At 36.2% G+C, this 16,943-nt stretch overlaps 1 protein-coding gene across 20 annotated transcripts in view; it reads right to left on the reverse strand.

The window, feature by feature from the left end:
• The window catches only part of LOC128685738 (zinc finger and BTB domain-containing protein 7A), a 653,624-nt gene that overhangs the window by 410,281 nt on the left and 226,400 nt on the right, over positions 1-16,943 (reverse strand). Inside the window, exon 6 of one of the 20 annotated variants that reach the window (XM_070087977.1) lies at positions 2,781-9,914. The exons of the other annotated variants lie outside the window; for them this stretch is intronic. Coding sequence (XP_069944078.1) covers positions 9,612-9,914 — 303 coding nt within the window. The 3' untranslated portion in view covers positions 2,781-9,611. Of the gene's footprint in view, positions 1-2,780; positions 9,915-16,943 lie in introns of those variants that run through there. 20 annotated transcript variants of the gene reach the window in all.

Raw genomic sequence — 16,943 nt, forward strand, 5'->3', positions numbered from 1 at the left:
TAGTTGAAATTGGTAAATGGGTGGTTTCTTGTATTCAATCGATAGTACAAATGGAGTTCTAGTGAAATAGCTATGATTTTAGTCGACTGGCTGAAAATAGGGCTCAAAGTGGGTAAAATTGCCAATGCGTAAATATCACCGATATTGCTAACTTCGCAAGAGTGTAATTCCGTAAGTCTTCCAACAAATTTCATACTTTTGGTGTCATTACCACCGGGAAAAAATTCTCTATCATTTCTTTTCTTTTTTTTTTTTTTTTTCAATTTTCGACCCTTGGAGTGAGTTAACCTTTTCAGTGTCCATGCCATAGATCTACAGCTTTACATTGAGGGGCCAAACTGTAGATCTACACCATGAGCTCAGCTCACTCTGATAAGCTGTGAGTGGTAAATTTGGGCCTAGATATGAGAGAATACATCTATGTGGTATGTGTGCACCACATAAAACAAATCCTGCAGCACACAGTGCATAATGAGAGAAAGAAAACTGAGACCATAATTTTCGATTAAAATGGCAACTTTGCAGTGTTTTTTCCTGTGTGTTTTACAGTTGTATTTGCGATTTCTTGGTCTCTTTTGATAGAATGGAAGATATATTACAGAAATAGAGATGATTTTGATTGGTTTTAGTACTGAAAATGGTTTGAAACTGAGCCCAAAGTAGTGGAAATGTTAAATTTTTGCCGATGTTCAGAGTAAACAAATGACACACAAATAACCCGCACATAAAAAAGAGAAGCTTACGACGACGTTTCGGTCCGACTTGCGGGTTATTTGTGTATCGTTCCAGTCACGGTATTGTGCCTTTTTTTGTTATAAACAAATGACCTCACACGTTTAATACACGCCAGCTGGTTGGTCTGACATATGTTCACGAATGTGGTGATACTATTTATACAATTATTACAATATTGCATAACAGTAAATCTTCTATTTTTTGGTTTGAATAAAAATTCATTATGTGAATTAAAAATCAAAATGGAATTCATTTGTAAAGCCTGAAAATGTAACTAATGAACAGAGAAAATTTTAGTTTAGTGCCAGGAATGCCTGCATTGTTTATTCTGGACCCTATTTTGAAACTGGAATATTTTGAACTTCGCACTAAATTGGCCAAATTACCAATTTCAATCACTATATTTTGTAGTTGAAACAGTTGAGCTGGCAATTTCTTGTGCTCAATCAATAGAATAGAAGTAGCACTAGTGAAATAGCTAAGAATTTGGTCGACTGGAATAAGGCAATTGGCCTAAAATAGGAGTCAAAGTCGGCAAAATCGCCAATGTGTAAGTATCACTGACACATCAAAATTTGCCAGAGCATAATTTTGTCAATTTTCCATCAAATTTCATACTTTTTGTTTTATTACCTTCAGAAAAAGATTCTCTACCATTTCATAAGAAAAAATAACAATTATTTTTTAAAAATTCTTGGACACTTGGTATGCACTTTGAAATTTGGCCTCTGGACCCTGAAAGGGTTAATTAAGGATCTGGGGTCCCGACCCTCAAGGGTCAATCATGGACTGAAGGGTTGCAACAACTCAGAGTGACTCTGAGACCAACTAAGTCCTTTGACTGGTTTCACTGAATAATACTTGCCAATTCTGTATTATCTAATATATATGTTACCTTACTGTTGGGAGAATAAATACCAGTATACTTTTGTAAACGAATCTCAGTGACCAGGAAATTTATGCCATAACATTTACTTAAATAAAAATATGCAATACAATGTTAAAAAAAAAATATCATATGGAATTGAAAATTCTATTACAGTACTGTACAGGTCTCCCTCAACATTCAAGTTTTTAACTTTCGCGGGCTTCACACATTCGCGAATTCCTAACCACCAAATTCCCAGGCGCCAAATCATATTTAAGTTTCCCGCCACCTGTGAGTCCCTTCTACCCTCCCTCTGACCCCCTCAACTGGCAGCCAACCCTCCCACCACTCAGTGTGGTGTGAGTTTTGTTTGTTCATTATTTGCTATTAAACTACAGTATAAATTATGTCAACCCATTCATGACTGCATATTGGAATGGCCATTCGGACAGGTATTGGACAGTGACATTATATGTTTACTCTTGAACACTGCAAAGAATCAACATTTCTGCTACTGCTGCTGCTACTACTACTACTACTACTACTACTACTACTACTACTAATAATAATAATAATAATAATAATAATAATAATAATAATACATTAGAATTGAAGAAAGAAACTGTACAAAAATGCGAGAGTTGAAGCAGTGGCGGAGGAAGTGGTTGAGGTATCGTCAGTGTGGTCTTGTTTATACTGGAGTGAGCAATAGTCTCTGTGCTCTTCCAAACATTTCACAATAATTCATTGTTTGGTGCTTGTAGATTGAGTGCAACTGGAGTGGTAGAGGCAGTGGTTGCGGCAATGGTTGAGGCAGTGGTAGAGGCAGTGGTTGCGGCAATGGTAGAGGCAGTGGTAGAGGCAGTGGTTGAGGCAATAGTTGAGGCAATAGTTGAGGCAATAGTTGAGGCAGTGGTTGAGGCAGTGGTTGAGGCAGTGGTTGAGGCAGTGGTTGAGGCAGTGGTTGAGGCAGTGGTTGAGGCAGTGGTTGAGGCAGTGGTAGAGGCAGTGGTTGCGGCAATGGTTGAGGCAGTGGTAGAGGCAGTGGTTGAGGCAGTGGTTGAGGCAGTGGTTGAGGCAGTGATATTTAAAAACATCTAAGTTATTAATGATAATAATACATATTATTAATAGCATTTATTATTATTATTATTATGTTATTAAATACCACTGCCTCAACCGCTGCTTCAACCGCTGCTTCAACCGCTGCCTCAACCGCTGCCTCAACCGCTGCCTCAACCGCTGCCTCTACCACTGACTCTACCACTGACTCTACCACTGACTCTACCACCGCAGTCGCACTCAGTCTACAAGCACCAAACACAATGAATTATTGTGAAATGTTTGGAAGAGCACCGAGACTAATGCTCACTCCAGCATAAACAGAGCCACACTGACTGATGATGCCTCAACCACTTCCTCCACCAATGTTTCAACCCTTGTATTTTTGTACAATTTCCTTCATTTCTATCTTATTAACCTGTAAACCGTCCAAACGTATATATACGTTTTTACTTACATTTGAAAGTAAGTAAAAAAAGTAGATCCTCTTTTTGTTTTTTACATTTGAAAATGTGTAAAAAAAACTTTGATCTACTTTTTTTGTTGTTATATTTGAAAATATGTAAAAAAAAGTAGATCTACTTTTGTAGCACTACACATGTGAACGTAGATCTGCTTGGACCGTTTACGGGTTAACAATAATAATAATACAATAGAATTGAAGAAGGAAATTGTACAAAAATACGTGGGTTGAAGCAGTGGTGGAGGAAGTGGCTAAGGCATCATCAGTCAGTGTGGCTTTGTTTATGCTGGAGTGAGCATTTAACCTCTGTGCTCTTCCAAACATTTCACAATAATTCTTTGTGTTTTGTGCTTGTAGATTGAGTGCAACTGCTACGTAATTATCCGTGGGCCCAAAGAAACTTGCTAGTGCCAGCCCTTTGGTAAAGAAATTGAGAAACACAATAGAATTGAAGAAAGAAATTGTACCAAAATATGAGAAGTGTGCTGCAGTGGTTGAGGCAGTGGTATTTAACCCTTTGACTGTCGCAGGCCCCTTTCTGAAACTGTCATTCTGTCGATAAATTTTTGAAAAAAAAAAAATTATTTTTCCTTATGAAATGATAGACAATCTTTTCCCGATGGTAATGACACCAAAAGTTCGAAATTTGGTCGAAAACTCACAGAATTACGCTCCCGCAAAGTTAGTGGTCTCGGCGACATATACGTATCGGCGATTTCGCCGAATTTGAGCCCTGTTTTTAGCCAATTCCGTTGTTCCAGTTGACCAAACTCATAGCTATTTCTTTAGAACCCCGTTTTATCTATCAGCTGAGTCCAAGAAACCGCCAATTTACCGATTTGAACTACCCAATAAAGTGGTCAGAAATTGGCAATTTGGCCAATTTTACGCAAATTAAAAAAGATGCCAATTTCAAAATAGGGTCCAGAATAAACAAGGTAGGCATTCTTGGCACTAAAATAACATATCCTCTGTTCATTAGTCACATCTCTAGGCCCCTCTTATATTGTTATTGCTTTCTATTTTTATTTTTTATTCATACAAAAAAATACAAAATTTACTGTTATGCAGACTACTGCATTATTGTAAAAATGGTATAAATAATATCAGTGCACTAGTGAAAGAACATTAGACTCCCCAGCTGACGTGTATTGGACGTGTGGTGTGATTTTCTTACTCCTGAACATTGGTAAAAATCGAACATTTCCGCTACTTTGAGCTCAGTTTCAAGGTCGTTTTCATCGTGAAAGTAAAGAAAATCATCTCTATTTCTGTAATATGTTTTCCATTTTATCACCTAAGACCATAAAAACGCAAATACAACGATAAATACTATACAAAAATACACCTCAAAGTCGGCGTTTTAATCCAAAAACGGTCAATTTTTTTTTCTCATTACGCACTGTGTGCTGCAGGATTTTTTTTATGTGGTGCACACTGACCACACAGACCCATTCTCTCACATGTGGGCCTACCAGCTTTCTCCCGCTTGATTTGAAGCCGATAGAATTATTGAGTATATATACGTCAGAAACAGTGGCACGTAAGACGTATTTATACGGCGTAAACAGTCAATGGGTTAATAACATACATGTTATTAAACCATAACATCTATGTATTTAGCACAATATTTTATGATGTTTTCATGTATTTTATGACTGTTCATGGTTCAACAAGTTAAGGAAGCAGTATTGTATTATATTTCCCTACAATATATTGGGGCACCAAACATTTGCGATTTTTCAACATTCGCAAGGCTCTTGATCCTCTAACCCTCGCAAATGTTGAGGGAGACCTGTATTTCACTAAAGTCTATTACCACTGCAACTACTACAAGTAATGGGAAGGGAAAACACCATAAGTGTCCGGGGCCCAAGACTGTTCAACAGCCTCCCATCAAGCATTAGGGGAATTGCCAATAAACCCCTGGCTGCCTTCAAGAGAGAGCTGGACAGATACCTAAAGTCAGTGCCGGATCAGCCGGGCTGTGGCTCGTACGTTGGACTGCATGCGGCCAGCAGTAACAGCCTGGTTCATCAGGCCCTGATCCACCGGGAGGTCTGGTCATGGAACGGGCCGCGGGGGCATTGATCCCCGGAATAACCTCCAGGTAACCAGGTAGTATTTAATTTATGTTCACCACAATTATTAATGGAATATTTAAACGCGAGACACTACATAACAGATACTATTAAGTGGTGACAACTTCTGGTAGAGTAGAGAACGGCTGTACACATTTGGCTTAAGCATAAATGGAGGGAGGCAGGGATAGCTATGTAAATACGTGTACTGCTACATCAGAGACACAGTATTGTCTCTGTAGTACAAAATAAACTCATATCTGAAAAAAATATTTACTACAGACAATTATCAGAAAGGAACTTTAATGAGACATTTAGCATATAGAACAAGCTTCTTCGGTCAACACAGGGAGGTGAACAAAATGAATATTTATACGAGTCAGGTGAGTAGCTGGGCAGTGAGGTCACAGCATGGGTGACAATGTCCAATCACTCACCACACTGTGTTTGTATATCCACCTCCATGTATTCACTGGAGAAGCCTGTTTTATAAGCAAAACATCTCAATAGTTACCCTCTGAAAATTGTGCCTTTATCTTTTCTACTTGAGAGCCTTGAGCCACTGACCACCAAAATTTCCTATGCAGATATAACTTTGCATTATTAGTTGCAGAAGAACTCTAGGAATGTACTCTCCCCCCAAGAATATGTATAGACGACTGTATTTATACAAAAGAGGCTAGCATGAGTCACCACTGCAACCACAGTTGCTTGCTTTAATGGAAGAGTATCCTGCCAACACTCCAGTAGTGAGACTGCTGAGCCACATGGTGTCAGTGTTTCAATGTCAATCCACCAGAAAGAGTATGGCATCTTATAACAAATAACAATACTGTATTGCAAGAATAGCTATACTGTACAATTTTATCAAAAATACAAAGCAAAAATTTAAGCTTTATTCAGAAACTGAATCACTGGTTGTTCAAACTGCCTAATTAGGACTGTAATGGCTGTGTATCCCTCAGGATACTCAAAAATAAAGCTTGGCCCAGGTCAGGCTGCAAAAGTAGAACCTTCAAAGCCAGTCCCAGGTGAAACTTGTATGAAGGACTCCTAGCCCTGAACTTAGCAAGATACTATACATTACTATATATACTGAGTGCTCCCTCAACTGTACTTTGATAACTGAATGTCCTTGTAGCCCAGCTGCCTTCACAGCATCCACATATAAGAAAGGCACATCTATATATCTATTAACCATTCCATGAGAAAGGGGTTGGATTTTTCTCGTACCAAACATATGAATTTAGATATTCACAATTCTTAACAAAATTATAACAAATAGGAAGGCACCATACCTACACCAAATCACCACACATCAAGGATAATGTATATGATAAAGTAACAACTGAGACAAAAAGTAAAGTCAGCTCACTGTGCCTGCTCTCGTACATTTATCTGTACTCCTATGGCCGTAATCACAGCAGCCTCTCTGGTTCGCAGTACACATTAAAGAGCTCTAACAACTAAATGGTGCATGGGTATTATATACTATTCTGTACAATCCTGTAATGTAGAAAAGGGCAATACATTTAGACTTCAGTGAAAACAGTATTTTTAAAAATCCCTAATTTTCTTTACTTATTTTTGCTCAAAAAATTTGCCTATTTTATTATCAACAGTGAAAAAAGGCCTAGTATCCCCCCCCCCCAAAATGGCTCCAGCCTAATATTTTAGAGTGCACACATTGAGGCAACTCCATCTAGCACATAGTGTGGTGTTAGGGAGTGTGTGCTACAAGTGTTTTTTGGTTCTCTTTATCTAGTGTCAGTGCAAGCTGTAGCTCAGCAAAATAAATAATTTGTTTTCAAAATGGCCACTGAGGTTACAATGTCAACTTTCAACAGGAAGCATTAATATTACACTCATGAGGAATTGCTAAGTCTGCAGGGGCTATGTAGTGCCTCGGAGAATGGGAGGCATTCAGGACCTATCCAAGGAAGAGAAGCAGTATGAATTCCTTGGAACAAGAGCCTCTCACTGGCATCATAGAATCCCCTCTGAGAGTTGGAAGCCTAAGTTATTGAAGATTGTACAACCTTTTAATTCTTCATATGACCTTCTATTATATTCTTCAGATTTTTAGATTCTTGAATTCTCAACAAATTTAATAAACATGTGCAAGTGTTTTAAGTTTCAAAACAATGTGAAGATATATTTATGATGTACAGAAAAAAAATGGCAATAAATGCCAAGAACAAGACTAAAACAAGGTATCCCCTACCAAAGATACCTAATTCAGGCAATGCAGTAACATAATTAATACTATATGCACATGAAACTCATTTTCCCTCAATGTTGCCAAAGGTTACCATAATCAAATCTAACGATGCAACATTAAGCTGAATCAACTATGAATACACAAAGATTACTTGCACACTTTTTATTGCATGAACATGTTCTTATAAGTCTACAAATCAGGTATATCTAATGCAAAGTTTAAAAAAAATAAACTCTTTTTTTTTTAAGCAAAAATGAAAATACAGTGCCACACTTCTAAATCACTGAGAAAAACCAACATTTTGAAAATAGCCAAGAGACAAAACTGGACACACTATCCTTTCTCTCAGATATTTCATAGCAGGTACTGCTATTCTGGAATAATCCATAGCAGGTATCCCTACTCAAAGATTCTTCATAACAGAGATCCTTACTCTGGGATCCTCTATAACAAGGATACCTAGTCTGGGATCTTCTAGAGCAATGATGCCTACTCCGTAATCTAAGCTTCCCAAAGCATCAATAGGTTAACTATGGGATCCTCCATAGAAGGTATCCCTAATCTTGTATCCGCCATAGCACAGATCCCTATCCTGGGATCCTCTATTACACCAATCCTTAACCTGGATCCTCCATAGCACAAACTCCTATCTTCGGGGTCCTCCTCAGCACCAATCCCTACTTTGGGACGAGTAGGGAGGATTTTAGACTAGTAATCAAATTATTCTGTTTTATGTTTTCAAAATGTGGGTTTTTTGAGTGACGTGTACATATGCTGACACCTTTGTAGTGACATAAATAGTACCTTATTTAAAAATCTTAATACTTGTATTAAAAACTAGCGACTTCATAAACCAATCATTATTAAGACTTGAATATCATTTAAGCTGTCACCTCTAAAGCCAAAGAAAATTTGCTGCAATAATTGATACATTGTACAAAATACACACTGTATATTAAATCAAAGTGCTTAACTGGGATAAATAACATATATGAATAGCTAGTTCATGAAAAACATAGCCAAGTTAAAAAAAAAAAAATGCATGAATACCTCAGGTACGTGAAAAGTACAAGTACAAACCAGACATTAAATGCTTCATACCACAGACTGTTCAACAATGGCCTTTACTGAACTATTTAATTTAATATTTGTTATTTGGCAACAACTAAAAATTCTCACACTACTGTAAGAGACCTGTATAACAGTAAAGGGTTTAGTTTAAACTGTAAATTTAATTTAATGATGGGCAATATCACTTTCTGAGATTCCATAATATACAATTATATTTATTAAAAATATGCATTGTATGAATTATTTATTGACTTTCAATTAATTTTGCTGAAGAAAATACTTGTACAATATTAAAATCCTATTACTGCATTTGATAAAGTATTTCTTTAAAACTTCCTTACAAGCAACTCTGTCCACTCAATATTCTATCAGGTGTCATGTGCAGAAACAAGCTGAAGATTCAACATGAGCCTACAAGAAGCTTATTGTATCTAAATAAATAAATCAAGTTTAACAAATTATAACTGCTCACGTAACAAAAAAAAAGGGTTCTTCAATTCTATTTAACCCTTAAACGGTCCAAAGGTATATATACATTCTCTTGTGTAGGGCCCCAAACATATATACATGTTTCATCTGTCATTCATTCAACATTGGCACGATAGGCCTGAGTCGCCTACACGTGAGAGAATGGGTGTGTGCACTCAGTGTGTGCCATATGAAAAAAAAATGGGGACGCCTGGGCAAAACATGCTCTTTTTCCCTATAAAAAAAACTAATTTTTTTTTTTTAAAAATATCTGGGGTGCTGCGCAGGTGAACGTATATATACGTTTGGACAGTTTAAGGGTTAAATAAAACAAGCCAGTTTTGTTAGATTAATTCCTAAGAAAGTGGGTTTCTGGACACTTTCATAAGGATAATTCTGCTGAAACTTGGAACATTGATCTACTGTGAAAATATATTTCATTTTCTTTTCAGGAGTCCATAAAAATTTACTCAACTTGCGAGATTTCAACTTACAAAGAGCCTAATATGAGCCTTTCAAAAAAATGGGATATGAAAATAAACCATTATAGTAATACTGTTATATTACCTTGAAGACCTATTAATATAATAAAGATTAAAGTAAATGAAAATTAAAAGATATTTAATTTTATTAAATAACAACTCATGTCTTATGTGTAAGCATGTGACTCAATAAAGCTGACCTCTGAGCAGCACAATAATGACATGAAGGGCAAGAAAATGGTTTTTCTCCTGTATGAATACGGATATGATTTTTCAATGTATATCTCGTAGATGATCGATATGGGCAATGAGGGCACATATATGGTTTTTCTCCCGTGTGTGTGCGAATATGCTTTGTCATGCCATGTTTCCTAACTGTGGAATATGAACAGTAGGGACACTGGTGCATCATGCTGACTGCTTCTCTCCCGCTATACCTCGAACCGTCTTTGTTCGGTCCCACCTGTCGGAAAGCCTATCTTAATTATTGCCATTTTAAAATGTTGATTTGTTCATAATTAAAACATTTATTTTTTCTAAAACAATATTCTTGAAGCGTTTTCAAAAAATTCATTTTAAACTGCTTTATAACCAAATTTTGAGAGCTATTAAAGATTAGTTAGTAAAACATTTAATTACCGTAAGCATTAATCACTTACAAAACATGAATAGTGCTACATTTGACACTAAAAACTGCATGTATTGCGTAATTATATCCCGCAAGGTAATTACAACCCTATCTATAAAATAGGAGATTCCTAACATACAACTGAACTGCACTTATGTTGCTTCAGCTTAAAAATGAGTCGTTTGCATAAAAGTAACAGACAAAAATACTGCCGTTTCACATGTTTTTACTGTGGATCAGCTGTTATAAACAGTACTTGGCTTCTAAGACCCAGTTTTTCATGTGTGTGTGTGTGTGTGTGTGTGTGTGTGTGTGTGTGTGTGTGTGTGTGTGTGTGTGTGTGTGTGTGTGTGTGTGTGTGTGTGTGTGTGAAAGTGAGTGAGTGAGTGTGTGTGTGTGTGTGTGTGTGTGTGTGTGTGTGTGTGTGTGTGTGTGTGTGTGTGTGTGTGTGTGTGTGTGTGTGTGTGTGTGTGTGTGTGTGTGTGTGTGTGTGTGTGTGTGTGTGTGTAAGAGGTATCCTTCATGTGATCAGTTACAGTAGTTGTAACACCCATCATCTAGTTTCAGTTGGTGACAATTTTTTAAGTTGTGAAGAAATCATTCTGCCAATCATGTAAAAGACCATACACTAACAGAGACAAGCAGAAGACATTTTGTTTTACAGCTAAGACAATATTTAACTCTGGATTATGACAAAGATCTAACATAAACAATGGCATTTTGAAAATATTCCAAAATAGCATAATTTCTAAGTAACGTCATTTTAAAATTTAATATACTATTCTGTATGTAATTCACTAACAAATGCAGTACCGTAGAGTATTTAAGTCCAAAAACAAAACCTCAACTTTTCATAAGCACAAAATTATGCTTATTTTATTTACAGTGGAACTCCGAATTTCGCACTTAATCTTTTCCAGAAGGTCGGTCTAAATCCGAAACGTATGATAACCGACGCAATATTTCCCATAAGAAATAATGTAAATCCAATTAATCCATTTCAGACCCCCAAAAGTATTAACAAAAAATACATATTATAGAGAATAACTATAGTTTTATACACAGAAAACAATTAGAAATAAATATATAGGACTAATGAAATGGATAAATGAACATTTAAATCACTTTTACCTTTATTCAAGAGTCTTGTTGGTGTATGGAAGACAGTGAGGAGGGGAGAGGGAGGAGAGTTTATTGTTTGGAGACAGGACAAAATACAATGGGACCTCGGGATACAAACAGCTCAAAACTCAAACAATTATGTAAGTGTATTTATGTAAGTGTATTTTTTAGGGTCTGAAACAGATTAATCTAATTTACATCACTCCTTATGGGAACAAATTCGTTCGGTATCGGCACTCGAACAACCTTCTGGAACACAATAAACTCATATCCCGAGGTACCACTGTACTTGAATATGATGCTAATATCAACTCTACGGCTTATTTATCTATCACAATTAATCTAATATGACATAATAAACAATATTAATAACATAGAAACATGATGTATACTCTAGAATGAATAAAATATGTCTTTACGTATGTGATTAGTGGTGGCTGCAGCAGCTGCCATTCTCTCTCCTGCTGTGACTACATATCTTCCCATTATTATAAGAGAAAACAGAGTGTTTGTGAGGCTAACTGCGCTACATCACAGTTTCATAAAGAAAACATTGAAACAATGTATGTAACTTATAAATAAGAAATACTGTATAAAAATATAATAGAGAATGTAAAGAAATAAAGTGGTTATTGTATGTATACTATAGTACACACTTACCTTGGAAGAGATGCTGGCAGAGGTTTAGGGTAGTGGAAGATAGCACAGGGAAGTGTATGTTGTCAGTGGCCCTATAAACCTCCAATAACATTGGAGAAGTTAGTTTCGTGTCATCCTTTTTCCATCGCTTAATCGCTTAACTTACTTGCTACACTTTATTGCTGGCTGGTGCTTTAGCCCTTACCGACTCCTGCTGCTTTAGTATTGTACATATCGTAGAATCACTGAAAAATTCTATCATGTTTTTCACCTTCTTTGTCAAGGGGCTGGCACTCTGAACTTTCTTTGGCCCCATGGTGGCTTATTTAGCAGTCACAAGCCCAAAAAACAATGGATTATTACAAAATGTTTCAGATGAATGCATGGAGTAATGTTTACTTAACGAGTAACAAAGGCAGACTGAGTCACAAACATATTAGCGGACGCATCTGATACGTATGATTTCCTAATGGAGGTACGAAATCCGGACCAAAATTTTGCCCCCCAAAAAATGTTCTAAATCCGAATTGTACGATATGCAGACAGTACAAAAACCAGAGTTCCACTGTACATGAAATGTACATTACATTATTACTAGCTAGAAAATACAGATATTGTGTCGATGTGTATATTTCACGTAAATGAAAAAATTGCACATCAGCTGCACCTGCTAATGATCATTATTTCCATAGAAAGTGCTACATGATTTTATTAAAAATCAAGTAGGTATTAACCAGAAAACTTTTAACAATGTAATCCATTACACAAAATTATGATAACATGACTACAACTACAAACAAAGGACAGATCTTGGTGAGCAACTGGTCACAGCACAAAAATCAAAAGAATCTTTAAATTATGCCCCACTTTGGCAGAATATCTTAGCTCTTATATATGTACAAAATTAATTTCAAGTCAAAAACATTTTGTCCCTTTTGATACAAAATTGGAATATGTACTTATTATACTGGCACTCACAAGCTGAGCATGCATTTTTGTGTCAATAATATTCCAGACATCAGTGTCAATAAGTTAAGCTGTGGTCTTTTGTGCACTATACACATAATTTGTGTTGAAAAAATATAAAATTATAAATACAGCAGGGCCCCCGTATCCACAGGGGATATGTTCTAAAGACGTGCTGTGGATACCGAAACCGTGGATAGTAGAAAACCCTACATGTAAGTCCTATACATAACTATTATAAATTTTAATTGATAAATTCTGCACAGTAAGTGGAGAATTATCACTTTTTCACTGATGGGAAGCACTTCACAGTTTCTCTTAGGCTTTGAAGAACTGCCAGCTTCTCTACTTTGCACTTTGAGGCCATTATTGTGCACAATTAAGAGGTATTTTTGGGCCACAGTAAACTGTGGATAACTAAAGCTGCCGATACCGAATCAATGGACATAAGAGTTCTACTGTACAGCAGCAAATCAGTAATCCTGCAGTGATTTGTCAATAAGATTTGATAAAACAAAAAATTCAATACAACGGATATCTCCACTAAAGCAGGGTGACCCGAAAAAGAAATAAACTGTCATCATGCCAAAATAACAAAAATATATGCACCGCAATGTAATTACTTAAATACCTAAGGAAAGTTATTAACGAATATTTTATGCAAAGTGTAATATGCAGTAACACCTCCCACAATGCAACTTCAAATACAACAGCTCTGCTGTAATGAGATCATAAAAAGTATGCACAACCAAACTTTTAAAACATTAACATTATGCACCATAATGCATGAAAGAATCAGCATACCGTCAAATTCCAGGCAAACTTTGGGTACTACACACTGTTTTTTCCCCTCTGATAATTAGATCCTAAGAGCTGATAGTCTGTAGACACACAGAGGCTCCTTTTACCACATCATATATATTTACTATCTTGGAGTGTCACCACCCTAATGTGCTGTATTTATCAAACTATTCTGGATATTTTCATTCCCCCTATCTCATCTCTGGATATTAACCATGCTATTGAAGAGGAATACTAGTGATTCTGGAGATACCAAAAAGAATGAAGTATTGTTGGGTTGGGAAAAGCAGACCAGACTAAATACAGAATATTAGAGAACTTCACTGTAACTATTAACTACTTACAAATCTGCAACCACATCAACACAAGAAACAAATCTGCAACCACATCAACACAAGAAACACAGCCAACGGCCTCAGCCCAGTAATGTAACATCAACGCTATCCACACACTTCCATATTAACCCTTTCAGGATCCGTCCCGTAGATCTACGGCTTTACGTTCAGGGTCCAAACCGTAGATCATGAGCTCAGCTCACTCTGATAAACTGTGAGTGGTACATTTGGGCCTAGATATGAGAGAATACAACTATGTGGTATGTGTGCACCACATAAAACAGATCCTGCAGCACACTGTGTATGAGAGAAAAAACTGAAATCATGATTTTTCGATTAAAACAGCGACTTTGCAGTGTTTTTTCGTATGTTTTTTATAGTTGTATTTGCGATTTCTTGGTCTCATTTGATAGAATGGAAGACATATTACAGAAATAGAGATGATTTTGATTGGTTTTAGCACTGGAAATGGCTTGAAACTGAGCTCAAAGTAGCCGAAATGTTAAATTTTTGCCGATATTCAAGAGTAAACAAACGACCTCACACGTCTAATACACGCTAGCTGGTGGGTCTAATATACATTCACAAATATGGTGATGATATTCATACAATTATTACAGTATTGCATAAGAGTAAATCTTCTATTTTTTGGAGTGAATAAAAAATCATTATGTGAATAAAAAATCAAAATGGAATTTATTTGTAAAGCCTCAAAACGTAACTAATGAACAGAGGAAATGTTAGTTTAGTTCCAGAAATACCTACATTGTTTATTCTGGACCCTATTTTGAAATTGGAATATTTTAACTTTGTGTTAAATTGGCCAAATTAACAATTTCCGATCACTTTATTTTGTAGTTGAAACAGTTGACTTGGCGATTTCTTGTGCTCAATCGATAGAATAGAAGTAATACTAGTGAAATAGCTAAGAATTTGGTTGACTGGAATAATATAATTGGCCTAAAATGGGAGTCAAAGTCGGCAAAATCGCCGATTCGTAAATATCGCTGACACATCAAAATTCGCGAGAGCATAATTTCGTCAATTTTCCATCAAATTTCGTACTTTTTGTTTTATTACCTTCACAAAAAGATTCTCTACCATTTCATAAGAAAAAATAACAAATTTTTTTTTTTGAAAATTCTTGGACACTGGGGCACCACTTCAGATTTGGGCCTTGGACCCTGAAGGGGTTAGAAGCAACTAAAATGTAAAGCAAAATAAATAGTAATTTCTACCTAGAACAAAGCTGTCAGATAAATTTGGAGGTGTTTAGAACGTAACCCATGCATCAGGTGAGAGTTACTGTGCATCATAAATATTGGCATTGCACAATACTGCTTAACCACATTTAAAAACATTTGAGTGTAATGCACCAAATAAGAGGTAACACGTTCTCATTTGCACACATCTTTCCAAGGGTACATTAAGAGTTAATTATGAAGTGATTTGGTAGTTATAATGTTTAATAAGAGTCCTTGCTTTTTCAACAGAGGACAATTCCCAAAACTTCAAATGGGTTTAATTAAAGCTTAAAAACATAACAAAACACACAGTAATTAGATATCAAGTTGGAAGCTAACAAATCCTATTTTGATCAGGCATTGATAAATTACCTTAAAAACCTGACAAGTCCTAAAATTCTCACCAGATAACTACAAAGCCCCTTATGAACACAAAACCATAGGAATCCAAAATGTGTATTAGATATTTGATTCAGGAATAGCAAAACCTCAAAAATAAATAATAGAAATTCTTAAATTTTGACCTCAAGACTACATAAAATAGAGATAAATCTAATAAAAAAAAAAAATTTTATACAGCAGACCCTTATATTACACGGATTTATTTGACACATTTTGGTTATTACACTACCGAAAAAATGCAACATAATTTTATACAACACTTCGTAAAATTAACTTAACACGGTTCAGTTTGCGGGAGGGGAAAAAATTTGGAGCATCACTTGCGGGATATTTCCCTAGCTCTGGCCGCCGCCTGGCTGTGGGGGAGACATACCACCATCCCCTGCCACCCCAGTCCCCAGCCTTCTGCTGATACATGTCTAGGAGCTAGCTGTGTTTGTGGACTGTGTTTTGATATTTAAATTGCCATCATGGCACCCATTAGGCACACAAGTGTGGTGGCAAGAAAAGGGTTAAGCTTTTTAGTCTTGGAGTTACTGACTTACTTGACTGACTGACTTTACTGACTTACTGACTTGAAGTTAGACTTTTCAATTCAATTCAATTCAAACTTTATTCTCTATAAGTATTACAATGCTGAGTTTACAGAATTTGGTTATTGTGTGGTTTACATGTAGTAAAATAATAATTACAGATTGTACCACTAGAACGCCTAGCATGGCTAGGCATTTCGGGCAGACTTATATTAACCCTTTCAGGGTCCGTCCCGTAGATCTACGGCTTTACGGTGAGTGTCCAAACCGTAGATCTACGCCATGAGCTCAGCTCACTCTGATAAACTGTGAGTGGTACATTTGGGCCTAGATATGAGAGAATACATCTATGTGGTATGTGTGCACCACATAAAACAGATCCTGCAGCACACTGTGTATAATGAGAGAGAAAAACTGAAATCATGATTTTTCGATTAAAACAGCGACTTTGCAGTGTTTTTTCGTATGTTTTTTATAGTTGTATTTGCGATTTCTTGGTCTCATTTGATAGAATGGAAGACATATTGCAGAAATAGAGATGATTTTGATTGGTTTTAGCACTGGAAATGGCTTGAAACTGAGCTCAAAGTAGCGGAAATGTTAAATTTTTGCCGATATTCAAGAGTAAACAAACGACCTCACACATCTATTACACGTCAGCAGGTGGGTCTAATATACATTCACAAATATGGTGATGATATTTATACAATTATTACAGTATTGCATAACAGTAAATCTTCTATTTTTTGGTGTGAATAAAAATTCATTATGTGAATAAAAAATCAAAATGGAATTTATTTGTAAAGCCTCAAAATGTAACTA

This window comes from Cherax quadricarinatus, chromosome 23 (assembly GCF_038502225.1).
Source record: "Cherax quadricarinatus isolate ZL_2023a chromosome 23, ASM3850222v1, whole genome shotgun sequence".
NCBI lineage: Eukaryota > Metazoa > Arthropoda > Malacostraca > Decapoda > Parastacidae > Cherax > Cherax quadricarinatus.